At 40.1% G+C, this 25,889-nt stretch overlaps 1 protein-coding gene across 1 annotated transcript in view; it reads right to left on the bottom strand.

The window, feature by feature from the left end:
- Positions 1 to 25,889, bottom strand: part of FBN2 (fibrillin 2) — a 141,422-nt gene that overhangs the window by 26,259 nt on the left and 89,274 nt on the right. Inside the window, exons 26-46 of the mRNA XM_083702173.1 lie at positions 22,989 to 23,117; positions 22,152 to 22,277; positions 20,799 to 20,924; positions 20,302 to 20,424; positions 18,370 to 18,495; positions 17,125 to 17,250; positions 15,717 to 15,839; positions 12,523 to 12,645; positions 12,038 to 12,163; positions 11,454 to 11,576; positions 10,822 to 10,944; positions 9,660 to 9,821; positions 8,066 to 8,134; positions 6,786 to 6,911; positions 5,544 to 5,669; positions 4,232 to 4,384; positions 3,320 to 3,388; positions 2,840 to 2,965; positions 1,088 to 1,213; positions 609 to 734; positions 209 to 325 (exon numbers count right to left, since the gene is read on the bottom strand). Coding sequence (XP_083558299.1) covers positions 209 to 325; positions 609 to 734; positions 1,088 to 1,213; positions 2,840 to 2,965; positions 3,320 to 3,388; positions 4,232 to 4,384; positions 5,544 to 5,669; positions 6,786 to 6,911; positions 8,066 to 8,134; positions 9,660 to 9,821; positions 10,822 to 10,944; positions 11,454 to 11,576; positions 12,038 to 12,163; positions 12,523 to 12,645; positions 15,717 to 15,839; positions 17,125 to 17,250; positions 18,370 to 18,495; positions 20,302 to 20,424; positions 20,799 to 20,924; positions 22,152 to 22,277; positions 22,989 to 23,117 — 2,574 coding nt within the window. The remainder of the gene's footprint in view (positions 1 to 208; positions 326 to 608; positions 735 to 1,087; positions 1,214 to 2,839; positions 2,966 to 3,319; positions 3,389 to 4,231; positions 4,385 to 5,543; positions 5,670 to 6,785; positions 6,912 to 8,065; positions 8,135 to 9,659; positions 9,822 to 10,821; positions 10,945 to 11,453; positions 11,577 to 12,037; positions 12,164 to 12,522; positions 12,646 to 15,716; positions 15,840 to 17,124; positions 17,251 to 18,369; positions 18,496 to 20,301; positions 20,425 to 20,798; positions 20,925 to 22,151; positions 22,278 to 22,988; positions 23,118 to 25,889) is intronic.

The raw sequence follows: 25,889 nt of genomic DNA, 5'->3' as shown, positions 1-25,889 counted from the left end.
GTGGCTCCTGCAGCTACTTGAAAGGTCAAAAAAGGTGTTTGAAGCTGAAATAGTATAATACTTTTTTTCAAAATTATTTCCACAACAGAGTACAGACCTTAAATAGATTTGTCTGTTAAAATTCAGAAATTTTAATTTTTTTATTTGAACTTCTTGCACCATCCCTCTTCCTAAATGAAAAAGTGTAGTTTTCTTTTGATTCTCTTACCCATACAGTCATTATTATGTGTAAGCTCAAATCCTGGATAACATAGACAATTATATGAACCAACTGTGTTTTTACACGTTCCATTTCCACAAGGATGTCTTTCACATTCATCAACATCTGCAGAGAGAAGGCATTAATACAAAGGAATTATTATTTGTAGAATCATCTCGGGAAACCTTAAACACTGGCTTATTTTCCCCCTCCCCTTTTTATATTTCAAACTTTTGCAATGATATAATAAATGCAGTCACCTCATTTATCTGACAACACATAACTTATATTCATCTGAAATAAATATAACAGTATCAACCCAACCATCACTCACCAAAATGTCAATTAATTAAGCTGTTCTAGATTTTCTAATTCATGTTTTTACACGGATAACATTCTCTCAACATACCCATACACATAGTTTGGTCATGGGATGCCTTAAAGCCATTTTGACAGATGCAATGGTAAGTTCCCTCTTTATCCACACATGTGCCATGACTACATACATTAGGAATTTCCTGGCATTCATTGCGATCTATAACAAAAATTACACAAAACACATGGTATACATTATTGATTTGTGGTTTTGTTATTGCTCATTCATTACTCACATTTTACAGTCTGCTAATGATTACTGAAGATGAACTCAAAATGTCCATTTCATAAAGAAAGTCGTAGCACAAAAAGCCTACTATTTGTCTGTTCGTGTTAAAATCAGATACTTTATGTGCATGACACGAAAGTCAGGGAAGCAACATAATTGTAAGTGTGCAAAGAAAAGGAAAAAAAAAAAAGGAAATCCAGAACAGGAAAACTGCCAATATTCTACAGGGAATATCCATATAAAAGAAGACTTAAGCAAAATAGTGAATACAAGTTATTTCTTACCAACACAGGCACCATTGGGTGAAAGTTTGAAACCCGCAGCACATTCGCAGCGGTAACTACCAGGGCTGTTAATACAATCTGCATTTCGTTGACAGAGATTGTCACCGTTGCTGCATTCATCAATATCTGCAAGTTCAATAATTCTTAGTCAAATGTCAGTATAGGTGTCTTTCATCTAAGGCATTCAGATACTTTTTGTGCTCTACATTGCAATGGGCATAATTCAGTTAAGGTTAAAGCTCTTTCAAATCCCACTTACTTCAATTAGAGAATTTTCAACACAATCTTAACATACCAACTGAAATCAATGGAACTTAAATGTGCTTATATCCCTTATCTTTGTGTTCATCCCTCTGAAGTAGTGACCAGCACATTACTGAAGATGCCTTTGTTTAATATCCTCTAAGGAAGAGAAAAGATGGGATTCCTGCCAAACAGGTAGAAGAAGACTGACAGAAACTAAAAAGTAGAGGAGGAACCCAAGCACACTCTGTATCCCACAACCATGTCACTCCAGAACATTTTTCATCAGAGCATTTAACAAATTCTTCTGCTACAAACAGCAGGAATGTGGCACATTGTACACAAAGAGCAAATGCTTTGAATAATGTTCCTGCCTCCCTTTCTCTAAGAAATCTGCCAGGAAGATAAATACAATCCTGTGAGACCAGACAATACATGGATTTAAGGAGAAATACTTATATTCATGGAACAAAGGGCAACTAATGATTATGGTTCAAACACTTTATGGAATTACTGATAAGAGTTTCAAAACCTAGGTCAGGAATCAACTGATGCGCAGCTTTGCCTTTTCAAAAACAAGCGTCTTCTACACCTTTTCATTAGTCACTTTTTTCTATACTTTTCTAATACCAGCTGCACTGGCTCCCAGTAGAGTACAGGATCAGGTTTAAGATGCTGGTTTTAACTTTTAAAGCCCTTCACGGCCTAGGACCCTTGTACCTACGGGACCTGGTATGTCCCACGGAGGACCTTACGGTCTTCAAATAAAAACATCTTGGAGATCCCGAGCCACTGGGAGGTTAGGCTGGCCTCAACCAGAGCCTGGGCTTTTTCGGCTGTGGCCCCGACTTAGTGGAATGCTCAGTCACAAGAGACTAGGGCCCTGCAGGACTTGACATCTTTCCGCAGGGCCTGCAAGACAGAGCTGTTCCACCAGGCCTTTGGCCAAGGCACAGTCTGACCCCCTCCTTCTGTAATCCTCATAGAACTCTAACCCAATGGTTGCCATTAATTTGATTTTGAATTGATTTTAGAATGAATTGATTTTAGAATGTATTTCAATAAATTGACTGTGATTTTATGTAAACTGTGCTATTTTTACTGTTGTTAGCTGCTCTGAGCCCGTCTTTGGCTGGGGAGGGTGGGATATAAATAAATTCTTATATATTATTATTATTATTATTATTATTAAATATTATTATTAAAAATAACTGCTGCTCTATTTTGAAGATATATCCACATGACTCTAATTTACTGGAGCAGATCACAGACAGTTGCATAGTAGACATGTGCATCGTTTGTTAGCTTGCACGTCCTCTCTGCTGGTCCACACAGCCAGGTTAGGCCATTGTGTAGGACTCAGTCAGTACAATCAGTTCCTCTTTGATCATGAGCCTGACCTGGAGGCAGGTGTGATTTCTAGGTGTATTCCCTCCCCATTCAGCAGAGACCATTGCTGAAAAGGATCTTGCCATGAGGATAAACCATAGACAATACGATTTACATCACCTTCACAGACCAAGAGCAAATCATTGTAGCTGAATCCTGTTGGGCATTCGCAGCGGAAGCTGCCAATCTGGTTAATGCAAACACCATTGGCACAAATCCCTGGGATCTCTTTACATTCATCAATATCTAAAAAAATAAATCAATATTTATTAGTCAAATGCAATGACAAGCCCTGCTTTTTCTTGGTTTCTCTGTGCATGAAATAAGGAAAATAAAGTAGTAATAAAATTTACCTAGAAATATAATACAGCAAATTGAATATAACAATTAAATTTTAATTTTAATCAATGCTTTTTGTATAAAGGAAAAATCCATATGGGGGAACTTTATACATAAAAAGCTGAAACTTCTTCCCTCTCATGTTAATTTTCCACACATCTTATAAATAAATAAAAAAGGGGGTGCGTGGGAGAAAAAAAAGCCTTTAGTTTTCAGATTCATGCTGCATTCATTAATCTGAACATAGCTTTAAAAACTCACCAACAGCTTTGCCTGTGTGGATGTCAAATGTGAAGCCAGGAATATTTCCACATATTGACTTGAATTCAACTTGAATGGAAAGAAAGTGGGGTGGAATCAAGGAGGCTGAATATAAAAATAACTCTTGGACAAACAATCCATTTACAAAAAACAGTAATCCATTTTATTGAATAAGAGGACCCCCCCCCACACACACACACAATGCAGCCATAAAGAAATACATTATTTAATCCAAGTATGTTGACAGAATTTAGAAACTGAAAGACAGCTCTGACAAGGAAAACCCCCAGTATGGAATTATATAGGATTAGTAATTTTGATGTACAAATAATGGACTTTGAGCTCTTCTCTCTTCCCATCTTGATTAGTGACAGGAAGGACATTGGCTTAGAATACTTCTGGGGAAGGAAAAATTTTATTTTCAGTTCTTATTTCCTCTTTCCGTACTGATCAAAGGAATACTTCACTGCTTTGTTTTCCTATTGTTATCGAAGAGATAGACTAATATATCTCAGCTATTGGGTTTTCATAAGTTTTATCCTATGTGATAAAAAAACAGTTGCCTGTATCTTTCTTCCAGTGTTTTCTTTTAAGAAAACTTCTTTTAAGAAAGCACTGAAAGAAATATACAGGTAACTGCACTTTCAACTAAATGGAAAAAAGCCAGGAAACTGAAACAAATGAAACTAATATTTTTAATATCCCTGATGCCTACATTTATTCACTAGGTTGTTGGGAGGTATAACAGCTCCTGAACATTGCGTTCGCTTAAATTGACTGCCAATGAAATGATTGAATAATATATTACTGTATTGGTTCTCTAGGAATCTGGCCAGAAAGGGCTGCACATATCTTAATATTAATTTGGGCTCAACAGTCTTTACAACATCCCCTGTTAAGTCTAGTTTTTACCTGTTCCTGGAGTTGGACATGGTTCACAAGGTTTGTTCCAGGCTTTTCCAACATTATAGGTGCAGCAACACATCCTCTTGGTCACGTTGAAAGGGAGTTCATTGTCGCAAGACGTTCCATTGTAGCTTCTATAGCAAAAGCTCTTTCTCATATCTGTACATGTAGAAATCCCATGCTTTTAAATGGGTATTTTAAAGTATGAAACATATAACAATTGGATCTTGAGCACTGGCTTTCTTTTTTCCTATACATCTAGTAGATACCTGCTTCAGCTGACTTTTTTTTTAAAACACAGATTAACTGCAGCTGGATCTATTCTCTGTGTTTTATTCAAGAAGATTGGGGCAGATGCTAGATCTTCCCAACTACAATGGGGGAATTGGTTCATTTTTAGCTGGTTGCCATAAGGAAGCATTTTCACACCCCGGGAGCCGAGAGGCGGCTGCGACTGGCTGCAACCACCACCCACCCTGGGACTGGGTGAGCAGCCATTATAAGAATGCTTAATTGAAATAGACATAATCAGGATTGAGTTATAAGATCCAGAAAGCATATTTAGTACACAATAAAAGTAACTTACACAGCTGTTTTATGGAATTGGGGGGTGGGGAGAATCTGTGGCAGACCTACCACCACATCCCTTGTCCTGACAGCTTGATATATCTAGGGCAGGATATGTGGGGGGCCCTTTTTCACCCCTCTTGTCTTTCTCCCTATTTATCTCCCATTGAAATCAATGAAAGGGAAATTAACTATGCAAGCTCTAGAATCAGCATAGTTCTTGGCCTTTTTTGAGCACATGTCACAGGCTTTAGATCCTGTGGATCCCAAGCTCTGCAAGGCATCCACCCACCACCCGAACCCCACTGGGGATACATCTGTACAGAACTTTTTACTGGTGGAGCAGAGGCTTTACCAGAGGCATAGATATCCTACTGTCTGACCTCCTCTCCACTAGTAAACTGGCACCTAAACACATTCAGAGACTCCACAGCCATCTTCTGGCCAGATGTAGGAATGCAGCCTCAAGCTATGACTTAAGCTATTTCAATAACCATGCACATTTCCACAAATATTAGTTTAACTGACTTTGACCAAGCCAGATATTCCTCTGAGCCATTCCAACACCAATGGAGGCCTCATGTGAATGCTGTCCAGCTGTGAGCCTGGATTCTAGATCCTATGTGCTACTGAGGAAGCTGCATAGGAACAGCTGTTAAGTGTAAACTGGGCCTAAATTTTAGGAACTCATCTGGTCTTCAAACTCTTCTCAATATCATGGTAGGAAGTGGAAATATAAAAGGTAACATACCCATACAGTTGTGGCCTCCATTCACCTGCATGTATTCTGGAGGGCAAATGCATGTGTAGTTCCCCAAGGTGTTGTAGCATGTCCCAGGACCACAGACGCCAGGATGTGCAACACACTCATCAATATCTGTGGGAGAGCAGGGAGACTCAATAAGCAATTAGGGTACAACAAACAAGTGCTCAATAAATAACAACATACAAGGCCAAACTGAATTGCCAAACAAGTATTTCTCATTTGTGGACAAAAAAGCTACGTAAGAGTTAAACAATGAATCCACCATCTTTGAATCCCGTGTTTGGGATTTTCCTCCTCTTCTGAAGTAGCTATGGCGCTCCATGGTAGGAGTTCACCCACCCCTTATACAGTGGTACCTTGGTTCTCGAACTTAATCCATTCCGGGAGTCCGTTTGACTACCAAAACCAATTGGCTGGAGGAGCTTCCTGCACTCAATCAGAAGCTGTGTAAGCTGCGTCAGACATTCGGCTTCCGAAAAATGTTCACAAACCGGAACACTTACTTCTGGGTTTGCAGCATTCAGGAGCCAATTTGTTCGGCAACTAAGCTGTTCAGGAACCAAGGGACCACTGTACTGCTTTCCCACTGAAAAAATCACCCACCTGAAGCTGTTACTCAACCATGAAAGCTTTGTTACAACAAGTAACATCTGAAGCTGTAATTCGTCTATGAAGATGTTACTTGCAGCAAAAAGCAGATGCAGGGGCGAACAATATCTTGAGAAAGTATGTGGGATTCAAGTTATAGTCCTAACCCACCAAAGCCATTACTTTAAAAAGAAAAGAGAAATCAAAATGGCCTGTATCATCACATCAAGTTTGACCCTAAGTAGTATCAATTAGAAAGTAGTGTGCATATTCATGATTACCCTGGGAGATTGTCTTAATATAATGGATATAAAATAATAACTGAAAAACTTGATAACTGAATCTGAAGAAGTGTGCATGCACACGAAAGCTCATACCAAGAACTGACTTAGTTGGTCTTTAAGGTGCTACTGGAAGGAATTTTTTTTTTTGTTTTGACTATGGCAGACCAACACGGCTACCTATCTGTAACTGTGTAAATGTAAGTTTCGAATCCTAAAAATCTACAACTTTAGATCTAGTATCTGCATTTTATCTGCATGCTTTCGGGTGAGGGGTGCGGGGAGAAATGTCTGCAGGGAAGAATATTGTTTGAGAAGAAATGGGTGCTCCACTATGAGAAAAGATAAGAATTGTTACCTTCACAGATACGAGTTTCTTCACTGAGGTAGTACCCATGGGGACATTCACACTGGAAGCTGCCAAATGTATTGATGCAGTTTCCACCTTGGCAGAGGCCAGGCAGCTCTTGGCATTCATCAATGTCTGTGTTAAGAGAGAAAGGCATTTTTTTTGGCTGATGAAAGACTATAGCAGACTACTTGCATAGATGGCTAGCAGAGAATGACTTTTGCCTGTTTTTGTTTATAAATCTGCTCAGCTTTTTATGAAAAAGATCTGATAAAAGTATGAACCGGCCAAAGTACATTTAACTCCCACTAACTGCAGTACGAAGGATCGCAATATAAATTAAAGTCTTCCCAAAAAGTCAATGGGTCTTCAAATACTGTGCTCAACCATGACCAGGTTGCATCATATTTTATCACCTAGGAACATATGGCCTGTAATTATCACTTTTTGGTACATTGAATGCATGCTGGAAGCTTAAAAGATCAGCTGTAAAACAGTCTGAGTCATGCTTCCAATTAATTTTTTGATAGGGTGATACTAGACACAACTAACAGACTCAGAATGAGCCAAATGAATAAGATTAAGGCAGCTGATAAAGGAACACCACACATTACATTTTCCCTTTAGCAGTAAAGCTGCCAAAATCCAAAACAATTTAGGAACTCAAAGTTTATAAAGCAATTTGCAGATTGCTGGGAAGCTCTTAACAGATGGAAAAACTCAGGTGAACATGAGGATCTGGATTGTTGCCATTAAGAAGTATCTATGCTTGAAATGGCCAGCACTTTAAAACAAAGCTGACAAAATGCATACATTTTAGTTTCTTCTATGGAACTAACAGATTTCACTACCTCCCCATAAAAGACATTTTACAAAACTTGACTCTTATTTAAGCCAAAAAAAACTATAGTGGTTATTTTAAAAGAATTAACTTCTTTAACTATGTTAATGACCGAAATCAAGACCCTGTTATACCACTCACTCAGCCTTCTCAGTGGAGAGGTCATGTTTAGACACTGAATGTGTAAGTTTATGTCTAAAGTCAATGGATACAACAAACACCATTATATATTCTTCTGGATTATTATTATTATTTTATTTTTATTATTAACTGACTGGGTTGCCCGGCAGCTTCCAATGTAATTAAAAACACAGTGAGACATTAAATAAAAGGGTTTAATGGTTCTTGTTTTTGTATTTGTTTAAAAACCAAAAAAAAATTGTTGTAAAAAGGAAATGAAGGAAGGAAGGACGGACGGACGGACGGACGGAAGGAAGGAAGGACTTACCTTCTAGAATAATAGTGATAGGATTTGGTCTAAAACCTTCACCCCCTGGACAGAGAGTATTATATTCACCTACAGAGAAAAGAACACAAGCAAGAACTAAACAAAAGGCTGTGGGAAGATTAACACACAGATGGCTTCAGTTGTTGTTTTTCTTTTGCCTAGTCCTGTTCACAGCTCATGAAATTAATCATCTTAATAGGAACTGTGTTTTGACTGTCAAGGCCCCTATTCTTGACCCCACAACAAATCACACAGATTTATAATAACTCTGTCTGGAAAGCAGCACATAGGGGCCCCATTCAGTGTAGCGTCCTTTCAGACTCTTACAATCCATACATACTTTATGTCCATGCAGCTGTTTTCCCACTGAAGCTGTCCTACACAATATGGAAAACAAATATTTTCAATGTCTCCATACCATGTATCTGAGGTGAATACGTTTGAAGGAAGATTATAATTACTAATAATTCTTTGGTGTCTTTTGCAGATGCTTTAGGACAGCAGTTGTTCTAAACTCCCACTAAGTACATGGCAAAACACTTTATATTAGTGTCTCTAAACATGCTTTCAATTTTACACACAGGAAAAAGGATACTTAGGTTAACAAGGTACTTAAGTTACGGCCATCATATGTTGTCACAAGCAAAGCTGGGATCCTTGATTCCTGCACTCAAGGCTTATGGATCACATCTGAGAACCTAAGCATGCTTTTTTATTTAATGAGCACTCACACTTTACATTGTGGGTGTCCTTTGCAGGATCGCACGTGGTGCTACAGTTCCCAGGGAGCTTACTGGCAAACAGGGGCTGGCTTGCCTCTCAGTGTTACTTTTTGGAGGTTCACACCCAGCCTCAGTAATCAAGTTTCTTGCTGGGAGGTGGGGCTAGCCCCATTTATAAATAGGGGGTGGAGCCGACAATAGCTAGGCAGTCAGCTCTGGAGATTCACCCTCCCTACACTCCCTTTGTTTCATGTTTCTTGTGTGCAGGTTAACATCTTCTTCCTGTTTAGCGGGTAGTCTTTGACTGGTTGCTGTTGAAGGACCGGGAATAAATTTTCCCGCATTGGCATGTTTTGTCTTCCCCGTAGCAATTTGTCACAACTTGGTTGTGGCCTTGGGTGGAATCCTTTAGTCTTTTCTTCCCTATATTGGGGGGGGGGCATGAAGTGGTGACTCACCCCCCCCCCCCGTGGCGGTGATTCAAGGGTCCCCCTCTTAAAGGGGTTATATAATGGGTGTCCCTGGCCATACACTGAAAGGTTGTCAGTGAACTACCCTGCGTGCGGCGATATGGGCTAGGCTGCCTGCTACATTTACGTCTCGCAGACCACCCCCATATCCCATTTACCCTAAGCCAAGGTCTTCCTACATTCAGAAGTTTAATAAAGTTGTGGCCCAATTTTAATTGCATATAACGTTGTCAGAGTTTTTATTCCTTCCTTATGATTCCTGGGGGCTGGGGCTGTCGCCGCCTGGTCACGCAATGATGATCATGTATAAAAGGCAACCACATGAAATGGTTTTCACTCCTTATGATATACTGTTAGTAGTTTTTCTTTTCGTCCTTGCATCTAAGAGAGTCATTTCCTTACTGCTATTTACAGGCGGACAGGTCTCGCACGGATTTCCCCAGGCCTTTCCCAGAGAGCAGCAGCAAGAGGAGCGACTGACTCCAACACCAATTTCCGTGTTGCAGGATAAACTTCCATCCCCTCTTGGTCCATATTTCAGGTAACAGTTGCCAACTCGATTATCTGTGGAGAGTGAATGGAAAACAGTTGTGCCCACCAGCCACAGTCATGTGAAACACGCATCATGAATGCTTTCAGTAGTAAACCTCATAATCTTACATTAACTTTAGTAATTTTTCTCAGCTTTGACCGAAATGTGAAGCTGCAACACCAGAAAAGTTCTTAAATGATCTAAGGGGGAAATGGGTAAAGCAAGTCAGAACTGACTGCCAAGGGTCTGTCAGCGTAACAAGATCACAAAATAACAGAGTAAGACTTGGAAGAGGTCCAAAATGTCTTTTAGCTCAGCTCTCCTCGTCTCACCAGAAGGCAGGAACACTCAGACCCAGTTCCTCAAAGATCACCTGATAGAATCTAATTCCTAGTTTGCCACGATGAGAGACGTACACGGGAAATAGGTGTTTAGGGAGCAAGTAAGCACAAAGGACTCAGATAAATGAGCAAAACAGCAATTGCCATTTTTGCAAGGGGCATTGCTAATTGGACCAGGAAGAAATGTCCTTCCCTGATTCAAAGATGTTGGCCAGTCAAACTAGCATGAGAATGATCTTTGCATCATATAATCAATAGGGGATAATTAGGTGCATTGCCACACTACCCAATCTTGTCTTTCATTGAGGCAGTTCTTTTTTTGGTAAATATTTTTTATTAATTTTCAATTACCTATCTCCAATATATTGAGGCAGCTCTTTGCGTAGCAGAAAATAAGAGCCTGCTGAAGATCGTATGTAGAAATAAAACCTTACTGACTTTGATGGGACACGGTAAAGAAACAAAAAATCATATTATATTTGTTATAAATTTATTAATTCATCATGAATCCATTTACAGTTGGGATTTTGAAATCAGCATCTATCCTGGTTTGGTTTTTTCCCCACAGTTCATGTGATATGAGTGGGAAGTACATTTCTCCAGAATTTGTTCCACTGTATTTAAGTAATGAATCAATATTGTTTCATATGGAATCCTTTAACCTTTCTGCTTATTTATTTAATATTCTTACCAACACAACCAACTCCTGTTGGGTTCAGCTGGAAATCTGGAGGACAGTTGCACTCATATCTTCCAGGTGTGTTCACACAGAAACCATTAACACAGTTGATAGGATCTGCACACTCATCAATGTCTAAGGCGGCAAGAAAAAGAAAAAGAGGAAAATTTAAAATTTATGTTTAGCTATTTGGGGGACTATGGGGTTGTTGTTTTTACTTTTAATATGTATTTTGTGGTTTTATATCTTGATTTTATTCTGTGAACTGCCCTGAGACTCCCGGGAATAGGGCAGTATTATTATTAATTAAGTATTATTATTATTATTAATAACAATAATCACTATTTTAATTCAAGAAAAGAGGCTAAACGTTTTGCATTCTCGTTTCATAATGAATGAATGAATGCCAGTTTTCATCAAACTTCTCCATCAACTGTTTGACTTATCTGTACTTCCTAAAATGTATCTGTTTAACCACAAAGGGATATTTCTGAAATTCTCCTAAACCAATGAATACGTTTTTACACTTCCAGTTCACAGCCACCAACATTCTGGCTGCCATTAAAGAAAGCCAAAAATGTAAACATTTATTTAACAAAATCTCATTCTTCTACTACTACATTCTTCAAGTGTGATGTGTTTACCTGTACAATTTCCTCCAGTTCTATCCAGCTCATAGCCATCATCACAAATGCAGTGAAACATTCCTGGCAAGTTATTGCAAGTACCAAACACACAGATATTCTGGAAGGCGCATTCATCAATATCTGAAAGGATAGTATATATATATAAAAATTAGTTACCCACACATCAATATTGTACATATTCTGAATAATTTGTCATAGAATGCAAATGTGCATTTGAAAATGTAATCTGTGCTTGTGTGGCTTTATTGGGAGCGAACAAGCATGCAGTTGTGTACCCTCATCACATTCTACAATAAGAAACGTTTGTTTGAATGCAGTACTTTTCTACATGTCTTTTAGTAACTGATACAAGGAAGATGAGTCCAAATTTAGCTGCAAGGTTTTTGGTCAAAGGCCATGCAAAGTCTTTAAAAATCAAGGCAGCTTTTATCAGAGCTGGCACAGCATAGTGATTCTTGATTAGAAAAATGTATTTTCTATGCAAAGCTTGTGCTTGAATGTTCTTTTCAATGCTTCTTGTGGTTTCCCTCCTGGCATACAATCCAAACCCTGAAAATGCAAATGGAATAGTGGTGCGTTACCTTGGCAAGATCTGCTGTCTGAAGCTGGAGTGAAACCCATCTCACACTCACAACGATATCCACCAGGAATATTCAGGCATTGTCCATTTTCACATAGATTAATATTTTCTGCACATTCATCAATATCTGTTGAATATAATTAAATTTGATGCTCAATGTAGCAAAAGGGATTTGGTCAGCAAATGTCCATTATAAACATATCTAGATAATTATGTTAAGTATTACTTGACATAAAGCAAAACTGGTGCTTCCACCTTAGTTGAAAATGAGCAGTGATATTTCTGTTTGATATTTAAAGCCCATTAGTGGAAATGCTAGCTTTATCCATGATAGAGTAGCTTGGGTGTAAATGCTACAGGTATGCAGAAAACTAAGCACAGGGGGGGGGGGGACCTGTTCTCAGTGTTGCTGGAGCTCTGAATTCTGCTTCTAAAGGAAACAAGCAGATAAAATGATTTCCTTAAACTCTCTTAAATCTCTCTTACCAGAACAAGTGAATCCATCTCCAGTAAATCCTTCCGCACAGGTACAGCGATATGATCCAGGAGCATTCACACACTGCGCATTTACACTACACTGGTGTGTTCCGTTAGAACATTCATCAAGATCTGCCAGAAAAACACACACAAAGGAACTAGAAAAAGGATGCACATGTTCACAGAAACAGGGATTTCCACAGGAGTAGCTTGCTTGCACAATTGGTTCAAAGAGTGTCAGAACTGGCTCTCAGCCATCATGGGTCACAGCTCAGTGAAGGAGCTGGTGTTCTGCATGCAGAAGTCCCCAGGTCCAAACCCAGCCATCTCCTACTAAACGTATCAGGTAGTAAGTAATGGGAAAGACTTCTGCTAGAGGGCCACTTGCCAGACAAAATAAACAATGTAGGGCTGAGATGGATCAATGTCTGACTCAAAATGAAGGTAGCTTCAGAAACCGATCTGCCTATTGCTATGTTCAGCATTAGTGGAACATTTTAAATACTTTACCAATTTTGTTTAAACACTTTTTCATTTATATTGCATGCCTCTGTTATAATGGTTACCATAATAAGAATATATATATATGCCAATTCATTAATCCAAGGCATGACTTTATTGCTGTATGATTCTAGATGGCTGCCTAAGGCAGAACTATTTTTTCAACCATAAATGAAAGGGACTCTTCTCCTTCCAAACACCACATTGATGCATGTATGCTGGTGCTTACCAAGAGAAAGAAAGTGGACAAGTTCAGCACTCCTACAGGAGTGGGGAGGCTGGCAGGCATAGTACACAGGAGATGATGAAGGAGGCTCAACAGGTCACATGAGAAGGGCAGTATAGATGAGGGCAGCAGAGCACATAACCTCCAGGATCCATTATGGGTAGAGGAGTTTGGAGGGCTGTGGACAAGGAGCCAAGGGGGCATAGGGTTACTAGGTCTAAATCTAGACCTTGCTAGGATATTTCAGCCAGATTTGGCTTCAGTTATCACTGCAACATTGTGACTTGGCAATTGTTAAGGGGCAAAGAGTGCCAAGAACCAGTGGGAGGGAGGGTAGGAATTAATCTCAAATATATTGTTTTGAACTAATTAACTCTGAGTGCAAGCTGCAAGTTTAGCTTAAATTTGCCCAAAGCGATAACTTCAAACTTGCTTTCTCATAACCTTTCAATGACATGAAACCATAAAATTATTTTGTTTCTTCCATTTCATTTATAATCTTTACATTTTAAACATCAACTCATTAGCACTGGGTAAATATTTAACTAATATTCTGCTCTATAAGTGATTGGATTTAACAATTGCCATCAAAGGCCATCTCTAACAATGTTATCAATCTCCTGTCAACAGTAAGAAATCATGAAAAGAAAATGGCTTTACTTTCCTTGTAGACTTCACAAAGAAAAATGTTAATAAACATGGAATTATAATAGACAGGCATTCTAGAAAGAAGGGAAATTTCTTATCAGAAATTTCTCTCTTAGGGAAGAAGCTAGTATTCTCAATACAGTGGTACCTCGAGTTACAAACGCCTCAGGTAACAAACGCGTCAGGTTACAAACTCCGCTAACCTGGAAGAGTTACCTCGAGTTGAGAACTTTGCCCCAGGATGAGAACAGAAATCATGTGCCGGTGGTGCAGCAGCAGCAAGAGGCCCCATTAGTGAAAGCACGCCTCTAGTAAAGAACAGTTTCAGGATAAGAACGGACCTCCCGAATGACTTAAGTTCATAACTAGAGGTACCACTGTACTTCAAAAGTGCCCCTCCTATCCAGTTAAGAAGCAGGGGCAAGGTGTGGATTAAGTTGATTAAGGGACACCCTCTATGAAAATCACCAAAATATTCCTGAGGTGGGAGATTAGGGGGAGATTTTGCTTCAGGAGTTTCTCTACAAATTTGGATTTTGTTGGGACCACGAAGTTGTCTTTTAGGCCCATGGAATACTCCAGCACATATCCTATTCATATTGTCTTTCTCACACTATAGATCAGTGTGGTCTTGTTTCCAATGAGGCACTAACCACACGAGACAGACAATTACAGCATAATGGCAATGGGGCAGCCTATCTCCTGCTAGAACATTGTTTGCTTTCAACCTTGGATGATGAACAGTTTCCAGGGGAGATCAGTGAGGAATTTCAGTTGGAATATATGGAATGTGGTTATTGAGTCTTATAGCTGGTAGATTCCCAAGTGGTACTGAGATGCTGGCAAGTCCCAAAAGGACTAATAGGACTTGGGAATTTCCATCCTCTCATTTGGCAATTTGGACAGACTTACTTTTGGTTTCCACTGGCACCACCGAAGAACCTGGTGCTAGAAAACAGTATGGCAATCAGGCACCACTTATGGCTAGATTCGTGCCGTGTTAAGTACACATTCCTTCTGTTTCTGACATTAGAGGCTATAATAGAGTCTGCTAGGACAGTGGCTGATAAGAAGAACCTTTCCGGTCTATCTACTCTTCAGATTCTTAGAAACTGATTTCAAAGAGGCAAGTCGGTCAGGAGGGTCAACACTGTAGAGATGGAGTTGGTGACTGATGAACACAACAACACTGAACATGCCTCAGTGTGGCTTCTCCATTTTTATCACAGGGCTCTTCCGGGTTTCCTTCATGACATCTCTCACCCAAGTGCCCAATGGCACATCTATTGTTGGAATCTGTGGTTGATCATAATATTCTCCAGGTGAGAATATTAACAAAACAATATATCACCTTGGCTCTAGCTAGGCTGGATGGTCCTACTGAAAGAACCTGGCAACTCAGCAAGGAGGAGAATGTATGGGAGGAGAAAGCAGGAGTGGAATATCCATATCAATAGTGTGGAAAGTTTTGGAGCTCTCATTCCCTAGACAATTTAGAATCCCATTCTTACCTAGGACAGCTAGGCAAGAAAGAGAAGGTGAGGAGTTAACAAAAAAGTGTTTTAAAATAAACTAAGAGCTCTATGGGAGACAGATACTCTCTTCCATGAAGGAGTCAACCAGCAAAACTGGCCCCATTTCTGACCCAAATAGGAAGAGAAGCCTGAAGAATCAAAAATGCCGCCTTCTGTTTCTGGGTGAAACATTTCCATAGCTACTTCAGCCATCCCCATGACAGTCAACCTACCCAATGATTCTAAAAATAACCAAGTAACTTAGGCCTACCATCTTGTCAGCTGAACAACTGTATCAATTCATCTCTACTCACCAATACACTTAATTCCATTTCCAATCCATCCTTCTTTACAGCTACACCTGAAGCTTCCTGGGACATTGACACATGAGGCATGCAGGTCACAGTTATGGGCGCCAATCTCACATTCATCCACATCTAAGAAAAGTTGCACATTAAAAAGTTGAATTGAGAATAATAGATATCTTCATAAACTTGGAAACAGTGTCAATGTAATACATCCAGTATTATTATTTCACACTGATCTTATTAGGACAGAATCTGATTTTAGGAATTATCTGTAATCATGGCAACTGTTCATGGTTATTGAAGAGAGGGCATAACCATGAGTCTTGGTTCAGATGACACAAGCCTTAGCATAGTGTAGTGCAGCAGCAAAAAAAGAGGAAAGTAGTTGTGATGTCCTCTCTAGGAGTCCATGTTTGCACAATCTTACTAAACCAAGGTTTGGCTTGACATATGTGAACCAGATAACTGTAATTCACAATGATATTCTAAAAGAATTCAGAATTATAATGGTTAAGCCTTGTTCTTGTTGTTGTAATTAATTAAATTTCTGTACTGCACATTAACAAAAGATCACAAGGTAGATTACAGTATAAAAACACAAAAATGTGTATCATAATAACAAACAAAAACAATAACCTCGCACCCCCCCCCAATTGAAAAGGGCATAGATTGTTTAATTATCTAAAAGCCCTGATGCATGCAGTACAATCCCATGCATGTTTCCTGAGCGGTAAGCTTCACTGTGTTGTTTGGGGCTTCCAGCTAAGTATGTATAGGTTTGCAGCCTTAAATACTTCAAAAATAATGGTTGCAATATGCCAAGCATTTCAATGGGACCTCGGTAGGAGCACAAAAGCAGTGGTACTTGATAAAATGGTACTAAAAGCTAAATTTTTTTAAAAAGGAGCATACTAAACTCAAAAGTAACTGCAGTTCTGAGTTTTGCTCTGCAGGACTGCTTCCCCACAATTAGATATGTGCATGTACAAAGAGGTAGGGGGAGCAGGTGGTGCTGTGGTCTAAACCACTGAGCCTCTTGGGCTTGCTGATTGGAAGGTCGATGGGGTGAGCTCCCATTACTCTGTCCCAGCTCCCGCCAACCTAGCAGTTCAAAAGCACACCAGGGCAAGTAGATAAATAGGTACCGCTGCGGCGGGAAGGTAAACAGTGTTTCCGTGTGTTCTGGTTTCTGTCATGGTGTTCTGTTGCACCAGAAGCGGTTTTCCAAATGACCTGGAAAACTTTTTGTGGGCAAATGCTGGCTCCCTTGGCCTGAAAGCGAGATGAGCACCGCAACACCATAGTCACCTTTGACTGGACTTAACCATCCAGGGTTCCTTTACCGTTACCTTTACCTACAAAGAAGTATGCCACAACTATTTGATTCTCAAGGAAGCTGCGAAGTATATCATACCTGAACATCCTGTGGTTCCCTTCTTGACAGAGTAACCCAGCTGGCAATGACAAATGAAGGAGCCCTTGGTGTTCTCACACTCTCCAAACATACAGATGTTGGAATTCAGGTCACACTCGTTCACATCTATAAGTTAATGTAGCTTAGTTAGTAACTGAAAACTTGTTCTTCATTAGTCAAGTCACTCAAAATAAATGAACGTACTAAATATACCAAGAATTATACATTATTTTTATCTTACATTTTTCAACTAGATCATATCATTGTATGAAGCAACAAGATAGGAACCAATGCGAAAATGAGACACCTCAGTGTAGCAAAAAGATATACATGAATAAAAGTATTACTGAAGCATAAGACCTGATAGTTGCCAAAATTTAAATTGGTTTTCGAAAAATAAATCAGAATTATTTCAGCTACTTTTCTTTAAGAAGTCTATTACTTTTATAATACATTAATATATTCTCCATCATCCATGAACTAGCTCTTAGTATTCAAGATTCCCAAAGTGTGAATTGCCCCTCCTTGTAGACTTATGAATATTTATTAGGGAAGGTATAGATTCTGAATATGTCTGGTTGGGCCAGGAGGAAGTTTCTATTCTGCAAAAACACAACAGCTGAATTAGGAACAATGTGTGCCATATTTCAACTGGTGTGATAATGGCCAACTGAATGGTATTCTCCAAGGAATTTAGTTTTTATTCTGTCTTGGTTATCATCAAAGAGGATGACACCAGAGCTTAGCTCAGAAGTTAACTTCTGAGATTCTTAAAAGAGCACCTTCCAATTATTTTTTCAGATCAGATCAGTAGAGAGCCGGAATATGGAAGGTTTTCTCGGTGGCAATGCCAATTTCTATTATTGTTCTTTCAGCCCTGATGTGCTGTAAAACTTTTCAGGGTGACTGTAAGGAAGGAGGACGGAAAACCTTACTTCTTGTTCTGTGCTGCTTCTACTGCCACCTTTCCCCAGCTTTGAAGGTTAAAAAAAAAGGAAACACTTTCCCCAGGACAGTCAGAAGGGAATCTAGGGCAGTTTACCACCACAAGATTCAACTACATTTTAGTTTATCTGTGCTTCTTTGGTGAGGTTTAAATCTTCTTCTGTGAAGTAGTCACAAGATCAAATCTTAAATTGCTACATTAGCGATGTTTTCCCTAAGGAAAGGGTTTCTATTTTTGAGAACCAAAATCACATTAACTATATATTTACAACTCTTGAAAGCTACCTCTAAATTACTTACCAATGCATATTTTCATGTCCATAGAAGCCATGAATCCATCATAACAAAGACATCGATATTCTCCTGGGATGTTGGTGCACTGCCCCCCATCACAGATATCTGGGTTGTTTTCACATTCATCAATGTCTATAGGAAAATTTTGTCACTGTGAAATTCTGAACAGACAAATCTTCTGTAAACCATGTCATGCTAAGTTTGTTACTAGCCTGTTGCTATATATCTACATGGCTCTAATGGTGCTAACATATATACTACTGCTTAGCATTTATGTAGAATGTTAGACATTTCATTTACACAATGCCAGTTCATATGTAATGGAAAAGCATGTGTTGATATTGCATGAGCAAGCCTTGGACTTTCCTGATCTCTCCTCCCCTTATGCACTCTGATTTCCTCCCTGATTTAACACCTGAATTGGTAAGGTAATATTTGTGTTTGCCCCCCAAGCCAGAATTGGGAATGAGCTTCCAACTGTGTTTTCCAATAACAATTTGGAGGGCAAGCACACATCTAAGTCTTCCAGCCAGGAGGGATTTAGAGCATGCAAGCAGAAAAACAAAGCTTGTGAGCCCAGGGCTCACTTGTGTGATGACAAATTGTGGTTGGCATGACATATGAACCAGGTCACCTATTCATTCAACACTGCAAGATAAGCCTATACAATCTTCTCCATACTATCACTTTTCTAAGGGCACCTATTAAGTCCATTGCATGCCCAGGTGGAGACCCCCTGACCCCAGGCAACACCCAGGTGGAATAATGACTTGTGACAATGTGTTATGGGATTAAAATTGGCCACAACTTTATTAAATTTTCAGATGTAGGAAGACCTTGGCTTAGGCATTGGGCATTTATCCCTCCCAGTCCCCGGCCAGGGATCTGGGGCACATCAGGGTTAACCAATCTGTCTGGGGATTAGGCTGGCTCTGGAATATGTATGTTTAAGCAGAGAACCCACCCCCCCTTTTACCGCAACCCATGGGAGTGCACTGACCACCTTTCAGTGTATGGCCAGTGACTCCCCTCAACACAACCCCTTTAACAAGGAACCCTGGGATCGCCACAGAAGGGGAGATAGCGTGAAGCAGGCACATCCAACTCCCTAGAGACTGCAACCTACTCCCAGTGTAAAACAACTGGCAGTGATGTACCCATTGTCATTGGAGGGAGGGCAGGCCAAAGTTGCTGAACTTTTTTTTTTTTTAGGGGAGAAAAATGTTGGTGACCTTTTTCGGGGGGAGGCATAAAACACTCGGAACCAACACCGCTATTAGCAAGCAGACGCAGCAATAAAGGAAAGCTTGGTAGAGCTAACGACTGCACATTTCATATAACAGATGGACAGAGCGAGGGCCACAGGGGGCAGAGACTTTCAACACAATGCTTTCTGCTACCGGCGATCAGAAGGGAGCCTGCAATCAACCACGATCAATAGCGTTCACTCAGGGATAAACCAGTCGATCAGGATCGACTTGTTGGACATCGCTGAACTTAAGGATTCCGCACAAGGCCTGATTGAGAGCTCTCAGGTAGGCTCCATACCCTTTATGCTTAAAGAGTGGACCCTTATTTGGTCCACTCCCCTGGCTCCACCTCCCCAATCGCGATTGGTTATTTGAACTGAGGTTTGGTGGGAACCTCAAGGTTAGCTACTTGGGGAAGTGGTCCAGGAGCGCTCTGCCGGGAGTCACATAGGATCAGGGGTACTGAGCACGGGCATGCAAAGGGCGCCCTCCGTTTGAGGTGGAGAGCGGTCATTATCTCCACCTAGAAATAGCCAAGATTGCATTTGAACCAAACAGAGACCTTCTGGTTCACGGCTTGCTCTTCAAACCACTGCATCGTACAGTAAGGAAATTCAAACACAATTCCAATGTTTTATGGATGCAGTTCTGCAGAACAGAACTGAGACGCTACTCTTCATTCTTTTACCTGAACAAGTCCTCATATCTGGCATCAGAGCATATCCATCACTGCAGCTGCATTCATAGCTGCCTTCTGAATTAGTGCAGTGGGTGTCACAGCCTCCGTTCATGATCATGCATTCATCAATATCTAGGGAGGGAATATCGTGGAGAGATTATTAGATCTATTTGGTACTTTGTTTAAAAGCATCCCACCTGTCCCTCATATTTTCCCCACTCTCTCCTTCCTATCAGCAGAAGACAGTAGGCATTAAGTACCTAAGTGATTTTAGAATGAAATGACAACAGTGAATGAAATAAAGTTAACATAAAATAAGAATGCAAAATATAGCTCAGCAATAAAGAGTAATAATGGGGTGTTTTTTTTAGAGTAGAGGGGCATGCCCACTGTTTGAATTCTGAAAGATGCTGTCATTGATTATTTAATTTACAGTTATGAAATTGAAGTTTGGAAAAAGAAACAAACTAGAAACATTTGTGCAGAAATAAAAATAAAATACTTGCCAATGCACCCTTGTCTGTCCGGAGTGGCCTGATACCCAGGATTGCATGAACACTGATACATCCCAATCATGTTCACGCATTTGCCATTTCTGCAGAGGTTATCACTAAGAGAACATTCATTAATATCTGAAAAACAAGAATTACATTACTAGCCATTGGGAAGTTGAGAATATAGTTACAGGCTTAAAGGTGAACATTTTTTATGAAAATGGGTTCTGATATGAAGTTTTAACTTTATTCTGAATGTTTCCATGTGTCAAAATAACACACAAATTTCAATAGTATACCCCCCCCCCTAAAAAAGAGACACAAGGAGCTTCAAATCTATATTAAACTTCAGTGTGGACAAAATGGATTTTGCTTAGCCTTTAGCTAATTTATAATAATAATTTATTATTTATATCCCGACCATCTGGCTGAATTTCCCCAGCCGCTCTGGGCAGCTTCCAATCGAGTGTTAAAAACAATACAGCATTAAATATTAAAAACTTCCCTAAACAGGGCTGCATTCAGATGTCTTTTAAAGATAAGATAGCTGCTTATTTCCTTCACATTTGAAGGGAGGGCGTTCCACAGGGCGGGCGCCTCTACCGAGAAGACCCTCTATCTGGTTCCCTGTAACCTCACTTCTCACAATGAGGGAACCGCCAGAAGGCCCTCAGCACTGGATCTCAGGCTGAACGATGGGGGTGGAGATGCTCCTCCAGGTATACAGGACTGAGGCTGTTTAGGGCTTTAAAGGTCAGCACCAACACTTTGAATTGTGCTCAGAAACGTACTGGGAGCCAATGCAGATCTCTGAGAACCGGTGTTATGTGGTCCCAGCGGCCACTCATCAGTTAGATTGGGGGACTTCTGTTGTCCTGGTCAGACAAGCTCACAGATTGCACAGCTTCCTTGATCTGAAGGACTGGGAGCTTTGCCAAATATGAAGGGCCTTCACAGTTCCCCATGGCATTTTTTTAAAAAACCAAAAAGCCAAAATCAGACTTGAAAAGCTCAGCTTGGCTGTGTTCATAACATGGACCAAAAACAGATGAAATAGACTGCTTGGATAAGGAGTTTGGTCTAACATTTTATAGCAACCAGTAAGAGTTTCATTAACTGTTCAATATTAAATAATTTCTGTGAATAGGCCTTTATGGTTAGGCTGATCTCTGGCCTCATGTGTGCAAAATCTTATTTTACATTTCAAGTCCAAGAACTTCAGAGGAAAATTAGACTCGATTTGCCATTTGTCAAAGCATTAGGAGCTAGACAAATTCATATTAAGAACCAAGTTATCATTATAGCTAGCAAAAATTACTAGCTATAGAACAAGGAACATTTCATTCAGAGGCACCTGAAACTCACCCACACAATCTTCACGTGATGGAGACAATTCATGCCCAAGAGGACAGTCACACTGAAAGCTTCCTTCAGTATTCACACACGTGCCACCTCTACAGAGAAGAGGGTTGCGCTCACATTCATCTATATCTGAAAAGAAAATATAAGGGAAATATTGTTATAGGGACCATTTGAGATGAAGTAAGAGATTGTAAACATCTGGAAGTAATTAGGGACGTCTGACTCCCTGAGAAGGAGGCTGTTTCATAACAACAATGATACTTATATCCTTCAGATTTCATAATAAATAAAACATAAAATTGTATAGAATACAGGAAATTGGATGATTTATTCACCTGAGGGACTCCCAAATTCATAATTAGGTTAAAGAAATTCATGCAATTTGAAAACCTAGATCATGCAGAATTCTTTTATTTGAAATTTCTTACATATATTGCTATCAAATATTCAAAGAAAGTTTTCTTTCCTCTTTTATTATGAAAGACTCGTTTTAGCAAATGGTCGTAGGCAGCAAAACAAAGGAACTACTGTTGTTGCAACAACTGTGATGAAGGGGAAATTTTTGTTTTATATACTGTCATTTGCACAACTTTCAGATCATTTAACCACTACTAATCCAAAAACAAGTACACAATGTTATGTCTAGTTTACGTGTTCAGGCACTAAAGGTTACCTTGTGCCCATAAAGGGACAGGATATTTATAATACTTCATATACATAATTGTTGGCTGTAAGCACAATCAGGTGGTATGAAAATGGTCATATAGCTATGACCCTGTCTTACACAAGCTTTGAAATGTGTATGTAGTATGTGTACTAAAACCTTCATCATTTACTTACCCATGCAGTTCTTCATCATCATAAATCCACTTTCATAGCCTTCAAAGCATTCGCATTCAAAGCTGCCTGGAGTGTTGACACAGGTGCCACTTCCACAGAGGTCAGGTGAGATATGGCACTCATCAATGTCTAGTTTCAGGATAATTTAAAAAAAAAAAGACAATCCATTTTTAAATCCATTTTTTCATTTAATAATTTGCAAAGAATACTGGAGATATTTAAAATCTGAAATATCAAAGTGTCAGGAATCCTAAATACAGTAGGAAGAAAGATCATGATATCTGAAAACGGAATTTGATAATTGAAGCGGTTGGGAAATAATTGAAGTGGTTGTGACGAGCAATTTGTACAACTATTTGTACAACTTCCCATGGAAACCCTCCCTCCTCTAGTACGATTCTTTGAACACTTCTTCATAAAGTTGGCATGCTGTGATCTCAGGGCACTGCCTCCTGAGCGGAAAGCAATAGCTTAAGCTTCACAAATGGATGTCCAACTAGACTCTCCGCAGGCATGGATGAGATCCATCTACTCTAATTATTCTGAGTACTCTTCCATTCAGCTCCATGCTTAGATCACATCCTGGAACTGCTGATTTGAGCCACAGAAAGTGTAAATAGGGAGAGTTCACCTTATCTGCATACTGGGTATTGTCTCTTCCACGTTGCCATATACTTCCAGAGCAATGGGCTGGGTAGGAACAGGAGTCAATGGTGACCAGCAAGTCATCTCTTACAGAGGGAAGTCTGTTGCTTCTATTTCCTGTTCTTTCCAGATGCGAGGGGGGGGGGGCAGAATAATTGACACGGAAATTGACCCAAGCTCACCAGCTCCCAAGCCAGGGAAGCCCATGCAATCTGTGGGGTGACAGGTGCTCCCCAAACTGGCTGAAGAGGTGAGACAAAATTCTCAGGTGTAGTGTCCAAGTCTGGTAAAAAGGGCAAGCAGTCGGGAGCCTTTGAGATTTTTAAGGTCTTGCATTGGCAGAAGGTCTCACAGAGATTAGCCTTCAATGCTTCTTCCCTTTCTGTATAAGTTCAGCTTCAGCCTCTTTAAAGGTAAAGGTAAAGGGACCCCTGACTATGAGGTCCAGTCGTGACTGACTCTGGAGTTGTGGCGCTCATCTCGCTTTATTGGCCGAGGGAGCCGGTGTACAGCTTCCGGGTCATGTGGCCAGCATGACTAAGCTGCTTCTGGCAAACCAGAGCAGCACACGGAAACGCTGTTTACCTTCCCGCCGGAGCGGCACCTATTTATCTACTTGCACTTTGATGTGCTTTCGAATTGCTAGGTTGGCAGAAGCAGGGACCGAGCAACGGGAGCTCACCCCATCGCGGGGATTTGAACTGCCGACCTTCTGATCAGCAAGTCCTAGGCTCTGTGGTTTAATCCACAGCGCCACCCGCATCCCCCTTCAGCCCCTTTACTAGAGATTATAAAGGAAACGATGTGGAAGGGATATGCTAGAAAGAATGGCAGGAAAAAATAAAAATAGTTTAAAAGTCCGCTGAAGAACTTTGAGAGCTTTATAAAAACAGTGTTTCCTGCCCATGAAGCAGAACTAGTTTGGGATGGCTGGGAGATTTCCCCTCAATTAGAAGACTGACCCTGCAGGTGGTGCTGCTCTAGAGGTAAAGAAAGCTCTCTTGACATTTGTGAGGGATACAATCTCCGGGTAATATTTTCCTTCCCAACTCTCAGAACTGCTTTAGACTTAAGACCTAAGCCGAGCAAGTGCATTTCCTATCAATGCAATCATTAGAAAAACAAGGAAATCACCAGCTATAGCAACATTAACATCTAGAAAGGCCTTGATTCACATGCCTTACCACCCACATTTTATATTACCCCAGCACATTTGACTTCCGCAGTTCCAGAACAAACTTCTTTTCACTGTTAATGTGCAACCACCCACTGTGCGCGCATCCATTCATCACAGTTGTAGAAAGTCTCAGGCAAAACCCCAACCTCAGATTTGCTCTGGTGTGAAAAGAATGGCTTTTGCTTATAGGACAATGCTAGATACTAATTTATTTGGACAGCTTGGGATCCGTTTGGGAGTCATCCTGCTAATACAGCAATTTCGATAAACTGCACCTGTTAGAATGTTCCCCGGTGTGCTGTATTGTTTTTAACACTTGATTGGAAGCCACCCAGAGTGGCTGGGGAAACTCAGCCAGATGGGTGGGGTATAAATAATAATAAATAATAATAATAATAATAATAATAATAATAATAATTATTATTAAGACCAAGTTTTGAAGATACTGGATGTAAAACACCTGGAACACCATTGGTGGTAACAGTAGATACTGTTATTTTAAGCAATCATTCCAAGAACCCAACTGTCACCAGATTTCTTGCCCAAACTGTTATCTCTGCATAGCATTATAAAAAGATGAAAGATGCATTGCAAATTTAGTAAATCCGGGATAATAACAGGGGAATGGCTGGGAAATCCTTGTTCAATCTTCAGAAGTTCAAGTCTTGAGCTTTGAAATATGGCACAGTCAATGGCTGTTTGGACAGGTTGGTCCCAGCATTCTCGGACTGAGGTGTTCTAGAGGCTGAAACAAAAGCTATCTTGCACTGAAACTGGGGGCTTGATAGTTTTGAACATTAGTTGGAAGTATTTCAAAGTCTGTATAAATAAATGCAAGGGCAAGCAGTGGTCTCATGAAAGTCCCTGAGGAAAGGAATGGCAGATAAAGCCTTCCAACGCTAAGTTTATCCACCTCCTCTTTTTTACTGCGGTTACTGCTCTTCATATGCCTTTCCCTCTGGGCTCTATCAGTAGCATTTAATAATAATAATAATTATAATTATACCCCGCCCATCTGGCTGGGTTTCCCCAGCCACTCTGGGTGGCTCCCAACAGAATAACAATAATAATAATGTGAT

The sequence above is a fragment of the Podarcis gaigeae genome, assembly GCF_964106915.1.
Source record: "Podarcis gaigeae genome assembly, chromosome: 11".
In the NCBI taxonomy this organism is placed as follows: domain Eukaryota; kingdom Metazoa; phylum Chordata; class Lepidosauria; order Squamata; family Lacertidae; genus Podarcis; species Podarcis gaigeae.
The sequence above is the reverse complement of the archived record's forward strand: the minus strand, read 5'-3'. Positions and strand labels throughout refer to the sequence as shown.